Source organism: Muscardinus avellanarius (genome assembly GCF_963383645.1).
Source record: "Muscardinus avellanarius genome assembly, chromosome: 22".
Classification (NCBI taxonomy): domain Eukaryota; kingdom Metazoa; phylum Chordata; class Mammalia; order Rodentia; family Gliridae; genus Muscardinus; species Muscardinus avellanarius.
The window spans coordinates 7896847-7918427 of NC_137808.1; the positions used below are offsets into that span (position 1 = coordinate 7896847).

General features: G+C 53.6%; 1 protein-coding gene across 8 annotated transcripts in view; it reads left to right on the forward strand.

The window, feature by feature from the left end:
* The window catches only part of ATP2B2 (ATPase plasma membrane Ca2+ transporting 2), a gene marked incomplete at both ends in the record, with an annotated part of 95204 nt that overhangs the window by 65396 nt on the left and 8227 nt on the right, over window positions 1–21581 (forward strand). For 7 of the 8 annotated variants that reach the window (XM_080718058.1, XM_080718057.1, XM_080718059.1 and 4 more), the window contains 10 exons: window positions 3475–3716; window positions 4926–5160; window positions 10917–11096; window positions 11252–11339; window positions 14254–14360; window positions 14652–14843; window positions 16991–17204; window positions 18801–19012; window positions 19094–19201; window positions 19987–20169. In XM_080718058.1, the coding sequence (XP_080574184.1) occupies window positions 3475–3716; window positions 4926–5160; window positions 10917–11096; window positions 11252–11339; window positions 14254–14360; window positions 14652–14843; window positions 16991–17204; window positions 18801–19012; window positions 19094–19201; window positions 19987–20169 (1761 nt within the window). The remainder of the gene's footprint in view (window positions 1–3474; window positions 3717–4925; window positions 5161–10916; window positions 11097–11251; window positions 11340–14253; window positions 14361–14651; window positions 14844–16990; window positions 17205–18800; window positions 19013–19093; window positions 19202–19986; window positions 20170–21581) is intronic. The other variant, XM_080718063.1, reaches the window with a different exon arrangement.

Below are 21581 nucleotides of genomic sequence, written 5' to 3' on the forward strand. Positions count from 1 at the left end.
TCTCACTAAGTTGTAGAACCTCACTAAGTAGCTGAGGCTGGCCACGAACCTGTGATCCTCCTGTCTCAGCCTCCCAAGTACTGGGATTACAAGCATGAGCCACCATACCCAGATTTTTGTTTTAATAGTGGCCACCTGCCAGGTGTGGATTAGGATTGCAGGTTCAGGCCAGCCTTAGCGACTCAGCAAAACTCTGTTTCAAAATAAAAAATAAAATGGACTGGGGGTATAGATCAGAGATAGCATGCCCTTGGGTTCCTTCTCCAGTACAATAAATAAATAATAAATAAATAAATAAATAAATAAATAAATAAATAAAGTAGACATTCCGGGGCCAGGATGTAGCTCAGTGGCAAAGTGCCTGCTTTGCAGGTATGGCACTCTGGGTTTGATCCTGGTTCCAAAAAGACAAAAAAAAAGAACCCCCTTAAAAAAAAAGTAGTCATCCTAATAGGTATGAGGTGGCAACATGCTCTGAGGTTTTTTATCTCATGTTTGAAGATGTTGTTTACAATTTAGCATCATTCCAAGTCTCCATTCATCAACCTTGGCTCCATTCACACCCCAGCATCCCGGAACAGCAGTATGAGTTGTACTACACCGTAGACTGCTCCTAGCATCCCCAAAGAGCTTAACATGTGAGCAGGGAGAGGTACCCAGTGAAGCTTTGGGGTGGGGCTCGGGGGACCTGGGGAAGCCACAGGCCCAGTCTCAACGACTGAGGCCAGGAGCAAGCCGCTTCCCTCCCTGGCCCGTCTCCTCTCCAAACAGAAACAATAACAACACGCTCGTTCCCCCACTGAACTGTAGCCCTGGAGATAAAAAGGCTCTTGGAAATCGTACAGCAAGAACCGAACCTCGGAGTTTGTCAGGATAAAAAAAAGCCAAAAGAAAAAAGGGGAGGTTGCCTGCTCCTTAGTAACACATGTAGGCGAATTCCGAGCACAAGTTCACGGAAACAAATTGAGTTACGGAGGAGGCAGCGCTGCCATTTGCAACCATGGATTGTTTGAAATCCTTTTAGAGAAAAATTAAACTATTTCACAGAGGGTAATAAGATGCCGGGTGCTTTGCAGGCTGAGCTGCACAGCTCTCTTGGGCAAATAAGTAATTAGGGACTTTTATTTAAGTTCTTGGTGTCGTCATTTTCTCTCATTAGTTGGGGGGAGGGGCTTCCATTAGTGGAAGACACATAAAACTCTGGAAATCACCAGAAAGTTAGTTATAAAATTGTATCATGCATATATATTTTTCAAAAGCACGATAAAATCGCATATTATGGAAACAAAGCGAAGCTCTTAGAATTTATTTTACCAAACACTAATTTTCTGTTTCCAAATCAAAGCTTCTCCTGAGTGTGGCGTGGGGAGCTCTCCAGGGTGCTGAATTCCAAAAGACCCATTAACATGGCCGTGGGGCCTGGGGGATACCCTGAGCAGTGTCTCTCCTCAGTCACCAGACACTTCTTGACTGTCCCTCACCACCATGAACTTGAAGGAAAGGCTCGCCTTTTCTCTCAGGTAGAAATCATGTAGCTGGGCATGGTGGCACATGCTTGTAATTCCAGTACTTGGGAGGCTGAGACAGGAGGATCCGAGTTCGCGGCCAGCCTCAGCTTATTTAATGAGGCCCTCTGCAACTTAGTAAGACCCTGTTTGAAAATAAATAATAAAATGGGCCAGGCGTGGTGGCGCACACTTGTAATCCCAGCACTTGGGAGGCTGAAACAGGAGGATCGCACAGGTTCGAAGCCAGCCTCAGCAGCTTAGTGAGGCTCTCAGCAACTTAGTTAGACTCTGTTTCCAAATAAAGTATAAAATAGGTCTGGGAGTACAGCCTGGAGGTAGAAAAGCGCCTGGGTTCCACCCCCGTACTGCCCAAAAAAAGGAAAAAGAAAAATAAATAAATAATAAAATGGGGCTGGGGATGTAGCTCAGAGGTAACATGCCCCTGAGTTCAATCTTCAGTACTACAAAAAAAAAAAGGGAAGAAATTGTGTGCCCCAGCACCTCCATCTCCCAGCTGGGGAAACTGAAGACTCGTTTAGTTAAAGCTCTAAGGCTTTGTCCTGTGCATCTCTGGGTCCCAGGGCTGCAGCATGTCAACACTTGCATCTGCCCATGCCGTAGGCCTGCTCCCTGGCTCCGAGCCCTAAGTGTGGAAAGGGGAGCAGATCTGGGGCCTGTCTGCACAGCTGGTCCATGCTGGCCCCTTCGTGAATACACCTTCTTTCTGCCCAAGCTGCTCTGTGGAGCACTATAAAGGAGGTCAAGGATAAGAACCCAGAAGGCTCCTCCACAAGGCTGGCCTGAGGCCCAGGGAAAGCCGCTACTGGGATGGGAGGGGCACAGGCACGTTTGGTGCCATTTATTCCTCTTCAGAATCTCTGATGGAGCTGGGTGTGGTGACATTGCCTGTAATCCCAGTACTGGGGAGGCTGAGACAGGAGGATCCCATGTTGGCAGCCAGCCTCAGCAGCTTCGCAAGACACTGTTTTGGAGTGAAAAATAAAATAGGAGCCAGGTGTGGTGGTGCACATGCTTGTAATCCCAGCGTTCGGGAGGCTGAGACAGGAGGATCACAGTTCACGGACAGCCTCAGCTACTTAGTGGGGCCCTTTGCAACTCAGTGAGACCCTGTTACAAAATAAAGAATAAAAAATCGTGCTGGGGATATAGCTTGGAGGTAGAATTTTAAGGGACATGAGCAGGTTGTACACGGGGAAGGGGTGCACGTGGGGGCTGAGCATATCTGCAAATCTTACTTCCTGCAGCCACGGTTAATCCCAACCCTGTACCCACACGGAGCTCCACTGTACCACCCGCGCACACACACAAGTGCCTGCAAAGCTAGAGAAATCTAGATAGGGTCACTTGGAGTGTGCAGTGTCAGTGTCTCGGTTGTGGTGCTGTACTGTGGTGACGGAGAGGCTGAATGAAGTAGATTATTTCTTATTGCATCTGAATCCATTTACCTCAGAGAGTTCACACACACACACACACACACACACACACACACACACACACACACACAGTGATGAATGTCTTATTTAAGATCAAGGCTGATTCAGGGTGAGGGGGTGAATTATGCAAGTGAGAAGAGCTATCCAGAGGGGATTCAACTCTATCTGACATGTTTTACTTCTGAAGAAAGAAAACTCTGAAGGAAATATGGCTTAGTGTCAAGATTCCACAAAGCAGGATGGTGGGCACACCGTTGCTTATTAAATCATTATCTTTTTGAACGTTTGAAATGCTTCGTAGTTTCTTCCAAAGCTGATCTTTGCTTAATGACTTGCATCTGGAGTCAGGACTAGACCCAAGATGCAGAGGCTTGCAGCCAGGCTGGGTGCAGAAGGTGGGCCTTGGGGGCTCCGTCCCCACTCCAGGGACCACCAGGTGGCAGCTCCTGGGGCTGGGTGGCTGCGACAAGCCCTGGCCTATGCAAACCACCCCTGCCTCCCTCTCTCCACAGCCCCCGGAGAAAGAGGGTGGCCTGCCTCGGCAGGTAGGCAACAAGACGGAATGCGGCCTGCTGGGCTTCGTGCTGGACCTGAAGCAGGACTATGAGCCCGTGCGCAGCCAGATGCCAGAGGAGAAGCTGTACAAAGTGTACACCTTCAACTCCGTGCGCAAGTCCATGAGCACCGTCATCAGGATGCCTGACGAGAGCTTCCGCATGTACAGCAAGGGCGCCTCGGAGATCGTGCTCAAGAAGTAGGTGGCTGCTGGGCCGCCTGAGTCCAGAGGGGAGCGGCCCCGCCCCAGGCTGTCTAGACCCTGGGTCACACAGCCAAGCCCGCTCCAGGGCCCTTTGCTCACCCTCTGCTTTTTTCATTATATCCTCTTAAAAATATTTTGGGTGGTGGGGAGACTGGGGCATTCTACCTCTGAGCTACACCCCCGGCCCTTTCTTTTTTTCTTCTTTTTTCTTTTTTTTTTCCCCCATTTATGTGTGTGTGTGTGTGTGTGTGTGTGTGTGTGTGTGTGTGTGTGTGGTACTGAAGATGGAAGCCAGGAGCATTCTACCTCCGAGCTACACCCCCAGCCCTTTTTTTTAATGCTTTATTTTGAAACAGGATCTTACTGAGTTGCAGAGGGCCTCACTAAGTAGCTGAGGCTGTCTGCGAACTATGATCCTCCTGTCTCAGCCTCCCAGGGATTATAACCGTGTGCCACCACACCCGGCTTCATTTTTTATTTTTACTTTTTTATTTTTCTAATTTTGTAGTACTAGGGATTGAACCCAGAAGCATTCTACCTCTGAGCTACACTCCCAGCTATATTTTATTATTTTTCTTTTCTTTTTTTTCTTTTTTATGATGCTGGGGATTGGACTCGGACTTTCTACCTCTGATCCATACTCCACCCCTATTTTATTTTTTATTTAGAAACAGGGTCTCCCTACGTTGTGAGGCTAGCCACAAACCCGCAAGTCTCCTGTCTCAGTTTACCAAGTACTGGGATTATAGGTGTGAACTGTCATCCCGGCTCTCTTTCTTTTGAAACAGGGCCTCACTAAGTTGCTGAGGGTGTCACGAGGTTACCAAGGCTGGCTTCAAATCTGTGATCCTCCTGTCTCAGCCTCCTGAGTCCCAGAATGACCAGCATGCCCCACCACACCTGGTGGCCATTTTTTAATGACCAGCATATATATATATTATGTATCCTACATATATATATATTAGACTAAGTGGATGTGCTCTTGCTGTACAGCTAGGGAAGATATTATAGGAGAGCACCCTGATTTCACCCTGCCCGGGACCCAGGAGCTTGCTCGGTGCACCCAGCCCTGAGGCATTATGGGAAATGGACCTGCAGGGCGCTGATCGACGGCCATAGCCAGCTGGGCCTCCCCAGGGCGCACAGGGGACACCTTGGGCCTTGGCCTCGCCTCGTTCATCTCCCTTCCATCCCCTGCCCCAGGTGCTGCAAAATCCTCAGTGGGACGGGCGAGCCCCGGGTCTTCCGGCCCCGTGACCGGGACGAGATGGTGAAGAAGGTGATCGAGCCCATGGCCTGCGACGGGCTCCGTACCATCTGCGTGGCCTACCGCGACTTCCCCGGCAGCCCCGAGCCCGACTGGGACAACGAGAACGACATCCTCAGTGACCTCACCTGCATCTGCGTGGTGGGCATCGAGGACCCCGTGCGGCCCGAGGTAGGCCCCATAGCCAGTGGGCTCAAGGGCGCTGAGAGGCCTGGGCTGAGTCTCTTGGCCTGTGAGCCACAGTTCGCATGCACCACCCATGGGGAGGCTCTTGCCTGCCCCCTAACGTTACCCTACACCACCCTTGGCATTGGTCTGCCAGAAGGCCAAGCACACAGCACACCGGCGGGCGTGGTTGGCTGTGGGGTCAGTCCTCCAGCTCCCTAGGGGACAGGGGTGGAGCCACCCTGCCCCAGAGGAGCCAGGCTCTGTAACATGTCCTTAGGCCTCGATTCCAGGCCCGGGCAAGGGACACCCCCGTGGCAGGGGCCACTGCTTCAGCAGAACCAAAGTATGGTCCCCAAAAGTCTTCACACTTCTCCTCGCCCAGATGGAGCTTAGCGATCATCGTCCCTGGCCAGCTTGCCAGGGGACATGGGCGTCAAGGGGCACATCTTTGTCCAGGGGCCAGAGCTCAAAAGTTCATGCAGTCTCCAGCAAAGAGTGAGGAGTGACCGCACCTCCCTCCCAAAGATGGAGGGTGGGATGTGTGGGAGTGCACTCCACAGGCTGCTCAGCACACAGTAGGTCTTCAGTCTTTAGAATTCAGAACTAAGGCCTCGTGGAGTCAGGGGGAGTGAGATGTATGTGCACCTAACAAAGTGCTTAGCGCACAGTGCATGCCACTCTCCCTTATACCTCATGCTGGGCGTTGGGGAGTCGGGGAGAATGGGGGTCTATGCGCCTAACAGGGTTCTTAGCACACAACAGGCCTTCAGTCTTCCTTATAATCCAGTGCTGGGGCCTGGCAGGGTCAAGGAGAATGGGACGTGTGTGCGTGCACCTACCAGGGTGCTTAGCACACAGTAGGTCTTCAGTCCTCTCTAGCATTCAGGGCTGGTGCCTGGTGGGGTCGAGGAGGCAGGGTGCGCATAGTCTGAGAGGATGTGGGGAGAGGCGCAAGCCACCTGGAATCTCTGAAATGCTGCCATGGCCAGCAGAGCCTCCACCCTGTGGGTCGCCGAGGAGAGCCCGGCAGCCACCTCCACTTCCTCCCAGGGCTGTCTCAGCATCTGGACTAGGTCTGCCCCCTGGCCAGGCTCTGGCTGGGTCCAGATGGACCTCGACTGTGACATTCGCTGCACGGGCCCCGTGGGGAAAGCTCTCTTCTAGTACAGGCAGCACCAGTTGCCCATCTACCCTGCCTCCATTAGCTGAAGGCCTCTGGCCATTCTCAGGGCCTGTTTCTCCTTATTTATAAGATAGAGTGGATGCCTCCAAGTTCCTGGATACGATCGGAAGATAGGAGGCCTCAGATGTAGACTTTCACCCTTAGATAACAGGGAGAGGGTCCAGGTGTGAGCTCAGGTGCCAGACAGACCTGAGCTGCTGAGCACCGACATGGCTTCTGTGTGATAGGAAGGCAGTTTATGACCTCCTGAGCCAGACCGTCCTCCACACACAGGCACACACCCCAGAATATTGAGGGTCCATCACACACATGCAGACAACAGGCAGAGTTTCTGGCATGAGGCAGAGAGCCCCCAAATGGGAGTCTCCTTCTTTGTGACTTCCCCAGAAGATTCTGGGCCTGGGGACACGTAACAGCCTCTGAACACAGCGGGCTTTCGGGAGGTGCTTGGGCAGGGTCTGTGGGATGAAGAGCGAGAGTGAATAGACTTGATACTCAGTCTTCTAATTCCACGCACAGTACTAACCCCCACGTACCCGCACACACACAGCAGGTCTCACTGCGGTGCCCTCCCTCTACCAGACCTTAAAGCATCAGAGACAGCGGATGCCCTGGGAGCTGGCACCGGTGCCCAGATGGGTTTTCCTGCCGACCGCAGCTCTCCCTGGGCAGACAAGCCATTTATCAGCCTCCCCGTGGGACGGCTGCTCATTACTAGCCGCTAATGGGCTCAGTCCTCGTGGAGATGCGTGATCTCCTTCCTGGAAATTGCTCAGAACAGGTGGTAGAGGCGTGCACCCACCCCAGGGGCTCCCATGTCCTTGCCACCCCAGAGCTCCTGGCTCATCACCCCACCTTGGGAACATCCCAGAGGTGGGGTGGGAATGAGCATCAGATGCAGGGTTTTTTGGGCCATGACTCATGGCGACAAGAAACACATTTTATGTCATGACTCAAGCCGACACGCACTCTTGACAAACTAAAGAATTCCAGGAAATAATGTGATGCCCCCAGGTGTTTGCTCTTCTCTTCCGTTTCTTCCTTTCTTGGTTTTGTTGTTGGTTTGGTCTGGTTTGGGTTTTGTGGTACTGGTGTTTGAACCCAGGGGCATTCTACTTCCAAGCTACACCTCCAACCCTTTTCTAAATTTTTTGCTTTGAAACAGGGTCTTGCTAAGTTGCTGACGACCTAGCTGAGTTGCCGAGGCCGGCCTTAAACCTGTGACCCTCCTGTCTCAGCCTCCCAAGTACTGGGATGACAGGCATGCGCCACCACGCCCAGCTCCATGTTAAGAATGCTGGTCATTATATGGTAACTGGCCTCGAGTCACCCAGCAGGCATGGCTAGAGGTTTGAACCTCCCATCCCATCCAGACATCTTCCCACATCCCCCCAATTTACAGATAAAAACACATGCCTGTAATCCCACTGCTCAGGAAGACCATAGGTTTGAAGCCAGCCTCAGCAACTTAGGGCTTGTTTCAAAACAAAAAATAAAATAAAATAAAATAAAATAGGCTGGGGTGTAGCTCAGAGATAAAATGCCACAGAGGGACAGGGATGCTACCACGCTCTTCCTGAGCAAAGCCGTATTAGACCAGGTGTCCAGCCTTCCTGCCCTACATCCTTGCCTGGATGCCAGTTATAGGAAAGGCACATCGTTCTTCATCGGAAGCTGAGGAGAGAATATTCCACACCAAGGGTCTGAGTGGGGTGGAGCTAGGCCTATGATCCTAGTACCTGGGAGGCCAAGATTGGAGGATTTCAGCCTTAAGGACAGCCTTAGCAATGTAGTGAGACCATGTATCAAAATAAAAACAAAAAGAACTGGGACTGTAGCTCAGAGGTACAATGACTCCTGTCTCTAGCCAGGCGTAGTGATGCGTGCCTGGAATCCCAGTACTTGGGCGTCTGAGGCAGGAGGACTGCAGGTTCAAGGCCAGCCTCTCAACAACTTGGGCCCTCCACAAAGATGGAGAGCCTCACTAAGGCCCTGTTTCCAAATAAAAGAATACAATAGGGCTGGGGTTGTAGTTCAGGGGTAGAATGCCCCTGGGTTCAGTCCCCAGTACCACAAGAAAAATAAATCACGCTTGTCCAAACCCTACTGTCGAAGTTCCCAAAGCTGATGGGAGCTGGCATGGAGACGCTATTGGTCTGGGACTTGCCGGGTTATCCGGGGGTGTTTGGAGCCCTCGGAGTCACAGACAGCGGCTGTCACCAGAAACAACATATGTTTAAAAGACTTTATTTAATGAAAACAGGAAGCACCCATTTCCCGGCTGTTTTTCCTCAGTGAAAAATAGGATAATTTTAGCTAAAGAAGTTCTTTTTTAAAAAAAAAATTTAATAGTGATTTAAAATTATGATGTAGAAAATGTATTTCAACCAGATCGATGCCTCTGGGGTTTCAGTCTTAATCATCTCTGGATCCTTAGTCCCAGAGGAGTTGCATGTTCAATAGCTGTTTGTCAAATGAATGGACAGCTGAGTGACCAAAGAAAGTACTGAGGGCAGTTTAAGAAAACATACAAGCCCGACACGTGATGGTGGTGGTACACACTTGTCATCCCAGTACTTGGGAGGCTGAGACAAGAGGATCGCAGGTTCACAGCCAGCCTCAGCTACTTAGTGAGGCCCTCTGCAACTTAGCGATGCCCTGTTTCAAAATAATAAATAAAAAAAATAGGGCTGGGAATATAGCTCTGAGGTAGAATGCCCCTAAGTTCAATATCCAGTACCACAAAAAAAGAAGGAAAGAAAACATCCACTAAGCACTGCAGTGCATGACTGTCATCCAGGACTTGGGAAACTGAGACAGGAGGAGCACAGGTTCAAGATCAGCCTCACAACTTACTGACACCCTATTTCCAAAATATAAAAATAAAATAGGGCTGGGATATAGCGTGGAAATAGAATGTCTGTGGCTTCAATTCCAAGCACAAGAAAGACAGAAAGAAAGAGAGAGAGAGAGAGAGAGAGAGAGAGAGAGAGAGAGAGAGAGAGAGAGAGAGGAGAAAGAAAGATAGAAAGAAAGGAAGAAAAGAAAGGAAAGTTGGGGCTGGAGTATAGCTTGGAGGTATAATGCCCTTGGCTTCAATCCTTAGTCACACACACACACACACACACACACACACACACACACACACACACGAATCCCAAGGATAGAAAAGAGACAGGAGCTGTCCACAGTCTGTTTAGCCCACTGTTTTAATTCTTTGAATTAGTTTGCCAGGGCTGCCATGACTAAGCACAGATGGACCCCAGTGTGACAACAGTTTGATTTAGGGATCGTTTACCTCACGAGGGTGTGGAAACCGTGCCTGAAATTTCCAGTGTGGATCTTTTCCGCTCATGGCAACACCAGGCAGTGTCCTCTGTCGGGCCGTGCTGGGCAGGGCAGCAAGCCGCAGCACCCAGGCAGCCTCTCCAGCACAAGGGGAGACTCTGCCGTACTCCGTTGCCGAGCCAGCAGGAGGTTAGGCATATTTGGTGCCTTTTCAACTGGTGCCATTTTCAGTTTCGCGATGGATGTACGGGGACTGAGCCCTTTCACCAGCTGCACAGCGTCTATGCCACAGGCCGAGGGGGCCGCAGTCGGCAGTCGAAGCGAGGGCAGGGTTGGGCCGAGGAGGGCGCCTGCCCCTGACCTCTCTCTAGCTCCAGAAGAGCAGGAGTTGGACTCAGCTCTCAGATCTACGATTTTAATGTGTTTCAGTCTTTCTATACACTGAATTTTCTGCCCTGGACATGTTCTTTCCCACTCAAAGACATTTTGCAGCAAATGTGGCCTTATTATTTTATTACTTGTCATGCCCATGGGTGAGAATCACTGGCTCAGTTGATCTTCGTTTTGTGCAAAAGGCTGCCTCAGCTCTAGAGGCTAATTTCTGCATCCTGATCACTGGGTAAATCCACAGCTAACACACAAAGGCTACTGGGGTAGAGGGCGGGGCTCGCCACTTTCGGATTGGCCGAGCTGGGTCTGATTGAACCTGATTGGCCCAGATACCAGTCTATCATTACAGTCAGAGAATTCTGTCCCTGAAATGTCCTATTTTACAGCATTCACAGTCCTTCATATTTATTCTAAGCCAAGCCACATTATGTAAATAAAACTCCCCAAATATAAAAGTCCCCCTCAAAACCCCAAAACACACAAATGGATCTATCATGGAGTATGTGAGTCAAGTTCAAGTGTAGTGAGTCAAGTTCTCTGTACCCTTGCCCAGTCCCTGACCTGAAGGAGTGTTGAAGACAACACCTTTATCTAGGTCAGGATCGCCAGTGGCTTGGTCTCAGGATAGACTCCCGTGATCACTCAGTGGCGGCTGCCTGGGACTCTGAGCCCACATCAGGATTAATGAGAGGACACTATAATTGATTAGCAATGCCCGTGTGGACCCAGCAAAGGAAGTTGTGGCCCTTGTACTCTTCTGGGCCACCAGCATCCCGTGGGTTATCTAGTCCCCTTCCACCACAGCCTCCTGTGGAAAGGGCTCATGCTGGAATCCATGAGGCCGGATGGGTCTGTCCAAGGTGTCACCCTTCCTCATAACCTCTGCCCCCTTCTCCAGGTCCCAGAAGCCATCCGCAAGTGCCAGCGGGCGGGCATCACGGTCCGCATGGTCACTGGTGACAATATCAACACGGCCCGAGCCATCGCCATCAAGTGTGGCATCATCCATCCTGGGGAAGACTTCTTGTGCCTAGAGGGCAAAGAATTCAACCGTAGGATCCGCAATGAGAAGGGAGAGGTGCGTGGCCCAGGAAGAAGGAACCCGGGGGAGGGACGGGCAAGGGGATGCAAGAAGAATTTGTCACCGGGGTCCCAGGGATTATGGGAGATCCTCTCCCTCCTTGAAGCCCCGGTTCTCTCCCTGACCCATTCAACCCACCCCTCCCTCTCCAGATCGAGCAGGAGCGAATTGACAAGATCTGGCCCAAGCTGCGGGTGCTGGCGCGCTCCTCCCCCACGGACAAGCACACCCTGGTCAAAGGTAAGGCTTGGTGGCCACAGGCAACTCAGAGGCCCAGCTGCAGGCTGGAAACCAGGCCCTTCTTTCCTGGCACCTGCAGCCTCTCCCTGGGAGGGAAGGGCCCCAAGCTGGGACTCTGTACATCTGGGGATACTCCTACATCAACCTTCTTTGCTTCTGGGAGGTCTGCAAAGGACCCAGAGGAGATGGGGAGGGCATGGATCTTCTCTTCTGCCATCCACTTTTCTAGGAAGCACTCCCAACCGGTCTCCCAAACTCAGCTCGAGAACAGATGGGGCCCACAGATATATTTAATTTTAATTTTGCTGGTATTATGCCTTTTTTTTACACAGGGTCTTGCTAAGTTGCTGAGGCTGGCCTTGGACCTGCAATCCTCCCATCTCAGCCTCCCAAGTACTGGGATTACAGACACGTACCGTCGCACCTGGCTCACGCCTTTTTATTTTACGTTGAGCTTGAACTACCTTGTGCAGACGTCGTTCTCCCATGCTCAACAGTTCACCGTTCCCCGTTGTCTGAAACTCAGCCCACTTCACTAGCTCTCTGGCACCGAGGGCTCATGTGTTTTGAGTCCCTGGTTCTGCCTGGCATCTCTGAGGCCCCCAACCAACTCTGTGACCAGAATCCTGGGAATGGGCTATCCTGCGAATAGCAGCCTGAGGGATATGACTGGAAGTCAGACTGTGTTTCCCTCCCCATCTCCCTCCAGAGAGGGCACAGCATGTGCTGAGCCGAGGTGGCGGGCATTAGGCACTTTTGCAGTTACACAGTGCTGGCGTCTCTATTAACAGAGTCCCACTCTGGGACTCTATTTCTCCACCTGTAGAACAACTGGGGGAGGGGCAGGCTTCTGCCTGAGGTTAGCCTCGGGCGTCTTGGATTCCTGTTTGAAAGGTGCCTCACACAGCCAGGTGTGGTTGTGCACCCCTATAATTTCAGTCTTTAGGAGGCTGAGACAGGGGATCGCCAGTTCACAGCCAGCCTCAGCAACTTACCAAGACCCTCAACAACTTAGAGAGACCAAATTTAAAAAAAAAAAATAGGGCTGGAGGTGTGTGTAGCTTGGAGGTAGAATGTCCAGTGCCAATAAATAAATAAATAAATAAATAAAATGAATTGACTGGAAGTATAGCTTAGAGATAGAATTCCCTGGGCTCAACCTCCAGTACCAAAAAAAAAAAAAAAAGTGCCACCCAGAACATTAATAGAGACAGATCCGGTGGTGGAGCAGAAGGCCCCCCACCCATCCCCATATTTTACTCAATCATCAATCTGTTTATTCCTTCACCAACCACTTACTGAGGACCTCTGTGTGCCGGCCCTGCTGTAGGTAGGCCTGGTCCTTCCCTCTGGAACCCGTGGTGCAGGTTTCCTGCAGCAGTTGTTAAACCAGCTGTGTCCCTGCACAGAGCGAAGGCTGTGTGGATGACAGAGAAGGCTGTCCTGGGGCTGCCGCTGGCCTCTAGGGTTTCAAGTCACAGGCCATCAAAATTGGACTGAGAGCCGGGTATGGTGGCACACACTTACAATCCCAGTACTTGAGAGGCTGAGACAGGAGGATCTCAGGTTCATGGCCAGCCTCAGCTACTTAGCGAGGCCCTCCTCAACTTGTGAGACTTTGTTTTAAATTAAAGAATAAGAAATAGGGCTTGGTATGTGTGTGTGACTTGGAGGTAAAATAGCCCTAGGCTCAATCCTCAGTACCGCAAAAAATAAAGAAAGAATAAAAAATGGGGCTGGGGGTATAGCTCAGAGGTAGAAAACCCCCAGATTCAATCACCAGACCACCAAAAAAAAAAAGTGGAATGGGGTGTCAAGTGAAGAGGTCTGTGTTTCAGGCAGGGTAGGGAAGCCTCACTGTGAAGGCCCAGAGATAAGATTCCCTGAACTATCAAAGAATGAACAGAAATTCAGTCACTTGACTGAGACCTGTGGCCAGAGAAAGAGGCTAGAGGATGCCGGTGGTCTCAGAGCCTGAGACAGCAATATTGGCGGTAACCATGACCGCAGCCAGGGACCTGCACATTGTGCCAGGCTCAGGGTGTGATAGGCCCAGGCAAGAGGAGCATTGTTTTAGAAAGCTCACCAGGCTCTGTTAGATCTGCAGTCTAAGTACCGCCAGGATTATCCAGGATGACAGGTGGTGGCAGGCTGAGTAGCATTTGCAGGTGGTGGGGTCCAGGCAGGATGAGTGTTTAGACCTTGTAAAAAGACGAGGGTGAAGAAGAGCACACGGTTCCTGCGCTTTAGCAAACTGGCTGCCTGCACAATGGCTGTCCAGTGGGCCCTGGACGTTCAGAGTTGTGGGAGAAGGGACAGCTCTGAGGAAAAGCGTGTCTCCACGCAGGTCTGGCCACCTAGAGCTGGTACCACCTAGGGAGCCACAGAGAAGAAGTGCCACGCAGGCAGTGGGACCTGGGGAGGCGGCCCACTGGGTGGCACAGGCCTGGACAGTTCCCGGTGCAGCGGGCATGGAGCAGGGGCTTAGGAAATAGTTAGGCACTCAGCAGGATCTGTCCGCCAGGCACGGCAGGAGGGCGCCAGGCATACCTCCAGCCAAGGAAGCAGCCTATGTAGGGACAGAGGCCGGCCAGAGGCAGCCTTGTAGTAGCCGAGGCAAGAGAAAGAGGAGGAAAGGGCAAGAAGACCAAGTGGCAGAGGGTGCCACCATGCCCACGTTGTACTGAGGCCGAGGCGGGAAGGGAGTCCTTGAGCCTAGGCAGAGGGGATAGGGGACAGCGTCTCAGGTTAGGGTGACTGCCTGTGTGGCCAAGGGCTGGAAGGAAGGAGAAGGAAGACAGTGGCGCTGGAAAGGGGCAGGGCGTGGGCCACAGCGTGGACGATGATGGGCAGGGATGGTGGGGGAGGCCAGGGAGGAGGCCCCTCCCCAGGCTGAGCACACCCCTCCCCTCAGGCATCATCGACAGCACACACACAGAGCAGCGGCAGGTGGTGGCTGTGACAGGGGATGGGACCAACGACGGGCCTGCGCTCAAGAAAGCCGACGTGGGTTTCGCCATGGTAAGAGCGGGGATCCAGGGTGGCGTCCAGCGGGAGCTGGGGGAGGGGCTTGCAGACACCAGGTTCACGCTCCGGCCCCACCATCCGCCTGGCCCCGGGTCTTCCTGGAAGGATGCAGAGGCCCTGCTCCTGAGCGCTTTGCAAGGAGAGCGACTTGCAGGTTGGGGAGGTGTGGGGGGTCCCCATGTGTCCCATTGGGGCGGGAGAGGAGGCTCAGGGGGTTAGGACAGTGGTGTAGACCCACTTGCCTCCCCCAGACGCCCCTCCAGGCTCCTGTCCCCGTCCCCACAGGGCATTGCAGGCACAGACGTGGCCAAGGAGGCCTCCGACATCATCCTGACGGACGACAACTTCAGCAGCATCGTCAAGGCCGTCATGTGGGGCCGCAACGTCTATGACAGCATCTCCAAGTTCCTGCAGTTCCAGCTGACGGTCAACGTGGTGGCCGTGATTGTGGCCTTCACGGGCGCCTGCATCACACAGGTGGGTCCGGGGTGGGATGCACAGTGAAGGCTGGGGGAGGGTAGATGCCCCCATCTTCCCAGGCATCTTGGTTGTGTGTAACAGCTGGGCAGGTGCCGAGGGCCGGGGTCCACGTCGCAGGCCTCAGCACCAGCACCCATCCTGGCACGGTAGAAGGATGGAGACCAGAGAGGTGGCGTGACCGAGGTGGCCCTGTCTGTCTGGTCTGGGAACTGGCCTGTCTCTTGCTCCAGGAGACAGGAGAAAAAGGGCCAGAGGGAGACAGGGCCAGGGCAGGAGCCAAGGGAGATGGGTGGCCCTCTGAGGACAGAGCCAGCAGGCCCCCTGGGAGCCTTGGTTCGGGGTGGGGTGTTGGGGAAGGCTGGTAGGGGCTTCCATCTTCTGTAGCACCGTTTCTGGGTCTCCCAGTCCAGTCCACAGAGCCTGCGGCCTGGCTCTTCCTCACCCAGCTGTTAGGCAGGCGCTGGGATGACCCGCATTGTACAGAGGCAGACACTGAGGCTCAGGATGGGGCAGCCAGTCACCTGGCATTGCTCCTGAAAAAAGAGCGGGCTCCCTCAACTCTGAGATTCCCTGAGGCCTGAGCCCTCCCTGCAGCCACCTGGGCAGGCGTGCCCCTGCCTGCGCAACTGCCAAGAGCCGTGTGGCCTAGGGAACTGGGCCCCCGGTATTGCATCCTGAGTTGTGGGGCGCTCCGGTGGCTGCCACACTTGGAGCACTGTGGAGTGGGAGCGAGGTGGGAGGAGCCTTAGCTCCAGGTTGTGGATGACACGCTCCCCCTGGTGGCAGTTTGGGGACACTGCCACGTAACAGCAACTCTTCCAAGACTGCTGCCAGTTGGGGAGACTGAGTTTCCAGAGGACTGTCACTGTGCCCGCGATCTTCGCTTGGGCAGCGCCATACAGCCACGGTGGGAAATGTACGGGCCTTTCCCCGAGGCATGTGGCCAGAGAAGGCGGAGGGGAGGAGGAAGCACAGCAGGGAAAGGGGCAGGCAGAGGTGGAGCCCTGGTGAGGCGGGGGCAGTGGAGAAGCCTGGGCTGGAGAGAAGCCACCGGAGGTCCCCAGATCCAAGGAGACTAGTGTGCAGAGGATAACAAGGCCAGGGAACCTAGGGGTGTGCATGGGCCCTCCACAACTTAGCTGAGACCCTGTTTCAAAACAAACAGAATAGAGCCGGGCGTGGTGGCTCACACTTGTAATCCCCGCGCTTGGGAGGCTGAGACAGGAGGATCGTGCAGGTTTGAAGCCAGCCTCAGCTACTTAGTGTGGGTCTCAGCAACTTAGTGAGAGCCTGTTTCCAAATAAAATATAGGTCTGGGAGTATAGCCCAGAGGTAGAAAGCCCCTGGGTTCCACCCCCAGTACCACAAAAAAAATTATATATATTTTATATATATTTATATATATAATATATAAAATTTTATATATATATAAAACTATATATATAATTATATATATATATAAATAAATCTGGGGGTATAGCTCAGTGGTAGAATGCCTTTGTGTTTGATCTCCGGTACAACAACAATTTATAACGTTTTTATAATTTGTAAATTTTACAATTTATAAATTGCAATTTATAATGCAATCTTTGTGTCCTCCGGAGAGAGGCCTGGGAGGGTCCACAGAGCACAGGCCTGTCGGGACCCTCTCTGAGACCCCTAATGAGCTCTCCCTTGCTTGCTGACATTTCCTGGATGATAATGCATTCTCTGGATCACAGATACAGACCAAAAAAGAAAAAGTAACACAGGATAGTTAAGAGGTGAGGATAGATTGGGGGGGATCACGGGCACTGTTTGTAGGGCAGGAGATTGCACCCCAGGAAGGAGAGGTGAGAGAGGCAGCCGGGGTACAGAAGGAAGGAGGCGCAGGAGCTGGGCCAGGCCCTGGCCTCCACCAGGAGAGACCAGTCCACGTTACAGGGATGGCTGGGATGTGGCTACCTTTCCTCGATGGCAGGGAGCTGGTGGGCTAGGCCTGGGGGCTCTGTTTTCTCCTGGGGGGTGAGGGATCAGGGCTGAGACGGGCAGATCCGTGCTATTCTCCAGGCTTGTAGAACTTGCTGTGCGTAACCCGGGCAGCACTTTATAGCAGAGGAGGGCAGGTTCCCCGTGACAGTGCCCCCCCCCCCCGCCGTCCCCAGGACTCCCCCCTGAAGGCTGTGCAGATGCTCTGGGTGAACCTTATCATGGACACATTCGCCTCCCTGGCGCTGGCCACCGAGCCGCCCACCGAGACCCTGCTGCTGAGGAAGCCGTATGGCCGCAACAAACCTCTCATCTCACGGACCATGATGAAGAACATCCTGGGCCACGCTGTCTACCAGCTCACCCTCATCTTCACCCTGCTGTTCGTTGGTGAGCACCCACCCCCTCGCTGGCTGGTCACCGCCTTCCAGGCACGCCGTGGCCCCGACCCAGCGGTCGGGACTTGTACCGTGGCCTTCCTCTTTTGAGGATGGGGAAACTGAGGCCTCCGCAGGTAAAGTAAGTCAGTCAAGGTGGTTCAGGAAGCCAGACCCTGTCCCCAGCCTGGCCGCCCCCAAAGCTGGAACTCTTTCCATTGATGACAGCTCCCAGCTCTGTGTGCACACCATGGAGGGCGACCCAGGAGCCTTCGCCAGCCCCTCCGGCACCTTTTCCTGGCCCAAGGGACGGTCACCTGGTGGACGCGCCCCTGGGGACGAGCACACGCGTGAGGCCACTTTCACAGCGTTCCTGCAGAGACCGCTGTGGGAGGCTGCACCTTCTCCCGTGCGTGTAGCTCTCCCTCACTATGATGAACTCCCCGAGATGATTAACTTTTTTTTTTTTTTTTGGTGGTACTGGGAATTGAACCCAGGGGCATTCTACCTCTGAGCCACAACCCTAGACCAATTTTTTTATTATTATTATTTTGAAACAGGATCTCTAAGTTGCTGAGGGCCTTACTAGCTGGCTGAGGCTACCCTTGAACCTGGGATCCTTTTGTCTTGGTCTCCCACGTACTGAGATTACAAGGGTGTACCACCATGCCTGATTTTAACTTTGTTTTCTGTTGTTTTGTTTTGTTTTGCAGTACTGGGGATTAAACCATGGGGCATTCTACCTCCAAGCTACACTGCTAGACTCATTTTTTATTTTATTTTTTATTGAAAAGAAATGGTATACATTTAAACTGTGCTTGGTGCCCTCTCCCCTTCACCTCCGATTTTTTATTCTTTATTTCAAAACAGGGTCTCGCCAAGTTGCAGAGGCTCTCACTAAATTACTAAGGCTGGCCTTAAACCTGGGATCCTCCTGTCTCAGCCTCCAAAGTACTGGGATTACAGGTGTGTGGTACCACGCCTGGCTTAATTTACTTTTTCAAAGGCTTTTGGCTCATAATGTTGGAGGTTCCCATCCAAGATCATTAGGCTTTGTTGCTTCAGGCCAAGGGCAAGACAGCACATCATGGTGGGGACATACGGTGGAGGAAAACTACTCACCTCATAAGCCAGAGAGCAGCGAGGAATCGGAAAGGGACAGGGTCCCCTGTCGCCCTGGTAACCAGACGACCTCGCACGAGGTGCCATCTCTCAAAGTCCCACCATCTCCCAGGAGTGCCACGGGCTGGGCACCAACACATGGGCCTTCGGGGCTATTGCAGATCATAGCAGGTGCCCACAGGTGTTCTTGTCCTGCTGGGCCAGGCACATTTGCCAATCTAGGGTCACATTTATAAGCAGTGTTACCCAGCAGCACGGCTGGCACTCCACCTTTCTCCATTTAACACAGCCAAGATGGATGACAATTCCCTGCAGTCTGTGTCTCCTAGAGAGGGAAGGGCTTTCCCCGTCCCTCCACTCACTCATCAGCCAAGGAGAAGCCTGGCCGTTTCACTCCAAGCGCCCAGGTGCACCCGCGTCTGGGCGGCTTGCCCTGCTGCCCGCCACCGCCTTCTGCCCAGCGCTGCCCTCGCCCTCTCTCTCCTAGGCGAAAAGATGTTTCAGATTGACAGCGGGAGGAACGCGCCCCTGCACTCACCACCCTCGGAGCACTACACCATCATCTTCAACACCTTCGTGATGATGCAGCTCTTCAACGAGATCAACGCCCGCAAGATCCACGGCGAGCGCAACGTCTTCGACGGCATCTTCCGCAACCCCATCTTCTGCACCATCGTGCTGGGCACCTTTGCCATCCAGGTAGCAGGGCGCCCGGGCGGGTGGGCGCGCCCAGCCCCAAGGCTCACCCTGACGGCCCGTCCGCCCCCACTTTGGTCGCAGATAGTGATCGTGCAGTTCGGCGGGAAACCGTTCAGCTGCTCTCCGCTGCAGCTGGACCAGTGGATGTGGTGCATCTTTATCGGGTTAGGAGAGCTCGTCTGGGGCCAGGTGAATCTCGGGGGTTGCTTGGTGGGCACGGGGAAGACCGCAATGGGCCCTGGCTCTGGTGGACTCCCTGTTCACCCCAGGCAAGTCCTTCCCACATCTCTGCACATCTGAGCAACAGGAGTCCGCCGAGATTCCCAAACCGGTCACCTGGGTACCACCACTCTGATTTGTGCCTTTTATCTGTGGACCACTGCCGCTATTGTTCACTTGTTTGCTTTTAGCTGGGTATAGTATCACACACCTATAATCCCAAGACTCGGGAGGCAGAGAATGGAGAATTGCAAGTCTAAGGCCAGCCTCAGCAACTTAGGGATGCCCTCAGCTATTTAGTGAGAGCCTGTTTCAAAAAAATAAAAAATAAAAAGGGATGCAGGTAATCCAGGCATGGTGGTGCATGCCCGTAATCCCAGAATTTGGGAGGCTGAGACAGGAGCAACTCAGGTTCAAGGCCTATCTCAACAACTTAGAGAGATCCTGCTTCAAAATAAAAAACTCAAAGGACCAGAGTGTAGATTGGAGATAGAACACCTCTGGGTTCAATGCCGGAAGGAAGGAAGGAAGGAAGGAAGGAAGGAAGGAAGGAAGGAAGGAAGGAAGGAGGGAGGGAGAAGGGAGTGGAAGGAAAGGAAGGAAGGAAGGAAGGAGTTGGCAGTGGGTGGGGTGCTAAGGAGGGAGCTGACCCTGTGATTAGCATGTGGGTAGAGGAGGAGGAAGATGAGGGGTGGAAGGGAGGAAGACCACTGAAGGGCAGCTGGCGGCCCTGACCACTCCTGGGCTCCTTGCAGGTCATTGCCACCATCCCCACAAGCAGGCTCAAGTTCCTGAAGGAGGCAGGCAGGCTCACGCAGAAGGAGGAGATCCCGGAGGAGGAGCTCAACGAGGACGTGGAGGAGATCGACCACGCGGAGAGGGAGCTGCGCCGCGGCCAGATCCTGTGGTTCCGGGGCCTGAATCGGATCCAGACACAGGTGCGGGGAGCCCCAGGGTGGGCCCGGGCCTGGTCAGCGGGCAGTGATGGGCCTCCGTGTGCCTGCCACCCCCGGGTCTGGCTCTGGGGCCAAGGGAGGGCAGCCGCAGAGGCCTGGGGGCTTCTACAGACCACACTGCAGGGCCCCAGGACCGCCCCTTATGCTCTCACCAACCACTTGCACAGCCGCCGTCCACACGCACGCACACACATGCACACACACTCACGTGGCCTGAATGTGGCCACCTCAGGAAGACCCCGTGAGAGGTCCCTGTGGGAGTCACATGCCATGGGTTTCCAGTGGAAGTCACTTGAGAGGGTGGGCGCCGGCAGAGGCAAGCAAGGGGACAGAGTGGCTGGGGAGCAGCCCCCAGAAAGGGCTGGATGGGAGCCAGAAGCTGGGGTGGCCCCAGGTTCTCCCAGGGGACAGGGCCCCCAGTGAGGTGCAGGCACCTTTACTCACTCGCATGTGTTCTCTGCTCCCAAGACGGCCCCGGGGTGTTAAGGAGGATCCGGTGGGAAACAGCCACTACACACACACACACACACACACACACACGCACACACACGCACATGCACACACACATACACACGCACGCACACACACACATGCATGCACACACGCACACCACATTCACATTCACACTTGGAAATCACATGTGTACAGCGTGTGTCCAGAGAATAAACAGCCATCAAGTGGTACACGCCCCCTACACACACACACACACACACACACACACACACACACACACACACAGCGCCCCACACCTGCGCCGGATGTTGTGACTCTCAGGCATGCCTTCTCACCTGACCCCGGGAGGTCAGGCTCAAAAGGAGACTAGGAAACTGAAAGGGAGAAGTCTCTTGCCTGGAGAGACCCCCCAGGGGAATCAGACTTTGTCCTCAGGTCCCCTGAAAAGCGCTCTGGGAAAACCTTGCAAAGAACTGCCCACCTCTCCCGGGTCCCCAGATGTGGGCCGGCACCTGCATTCCCACCCCCTGTAGCAGGTAGCTGCCTGAGATCCTCCTGGCCCACAGTGGCCCACCCGACCTCATCTCCTCTGAACTTCACAGCCCCAGAGAGGTGGGTGTGACCCCCCCCCCCCGAGTTCTGAAAGTCACTTGAAGTCCCGGAGGTGACCCTTTCTGCGGAGGCGGCGTGGCCGAGGCAGATCCGGAGCTGCCTGGGCACTCCTTCCCTAAGCAGGACCCCAGCAGCCCCCACTTCTTATGGAGGTGGTGCAGCTCAGCGCCCCCACGCCCGGCACTGTCACGACCCTGCAGGTCCCCAGGTCTGTGGAGGAAGTAAAGGCCGAGTGTCCCCTGCCTGTCTCTTGGCACTAACGTGGCCTGGAGCTTTGCCACTTGCAAGAAACAGGACTCAAGGCCTCCTAGCTAGTTAGTGACCAGGGT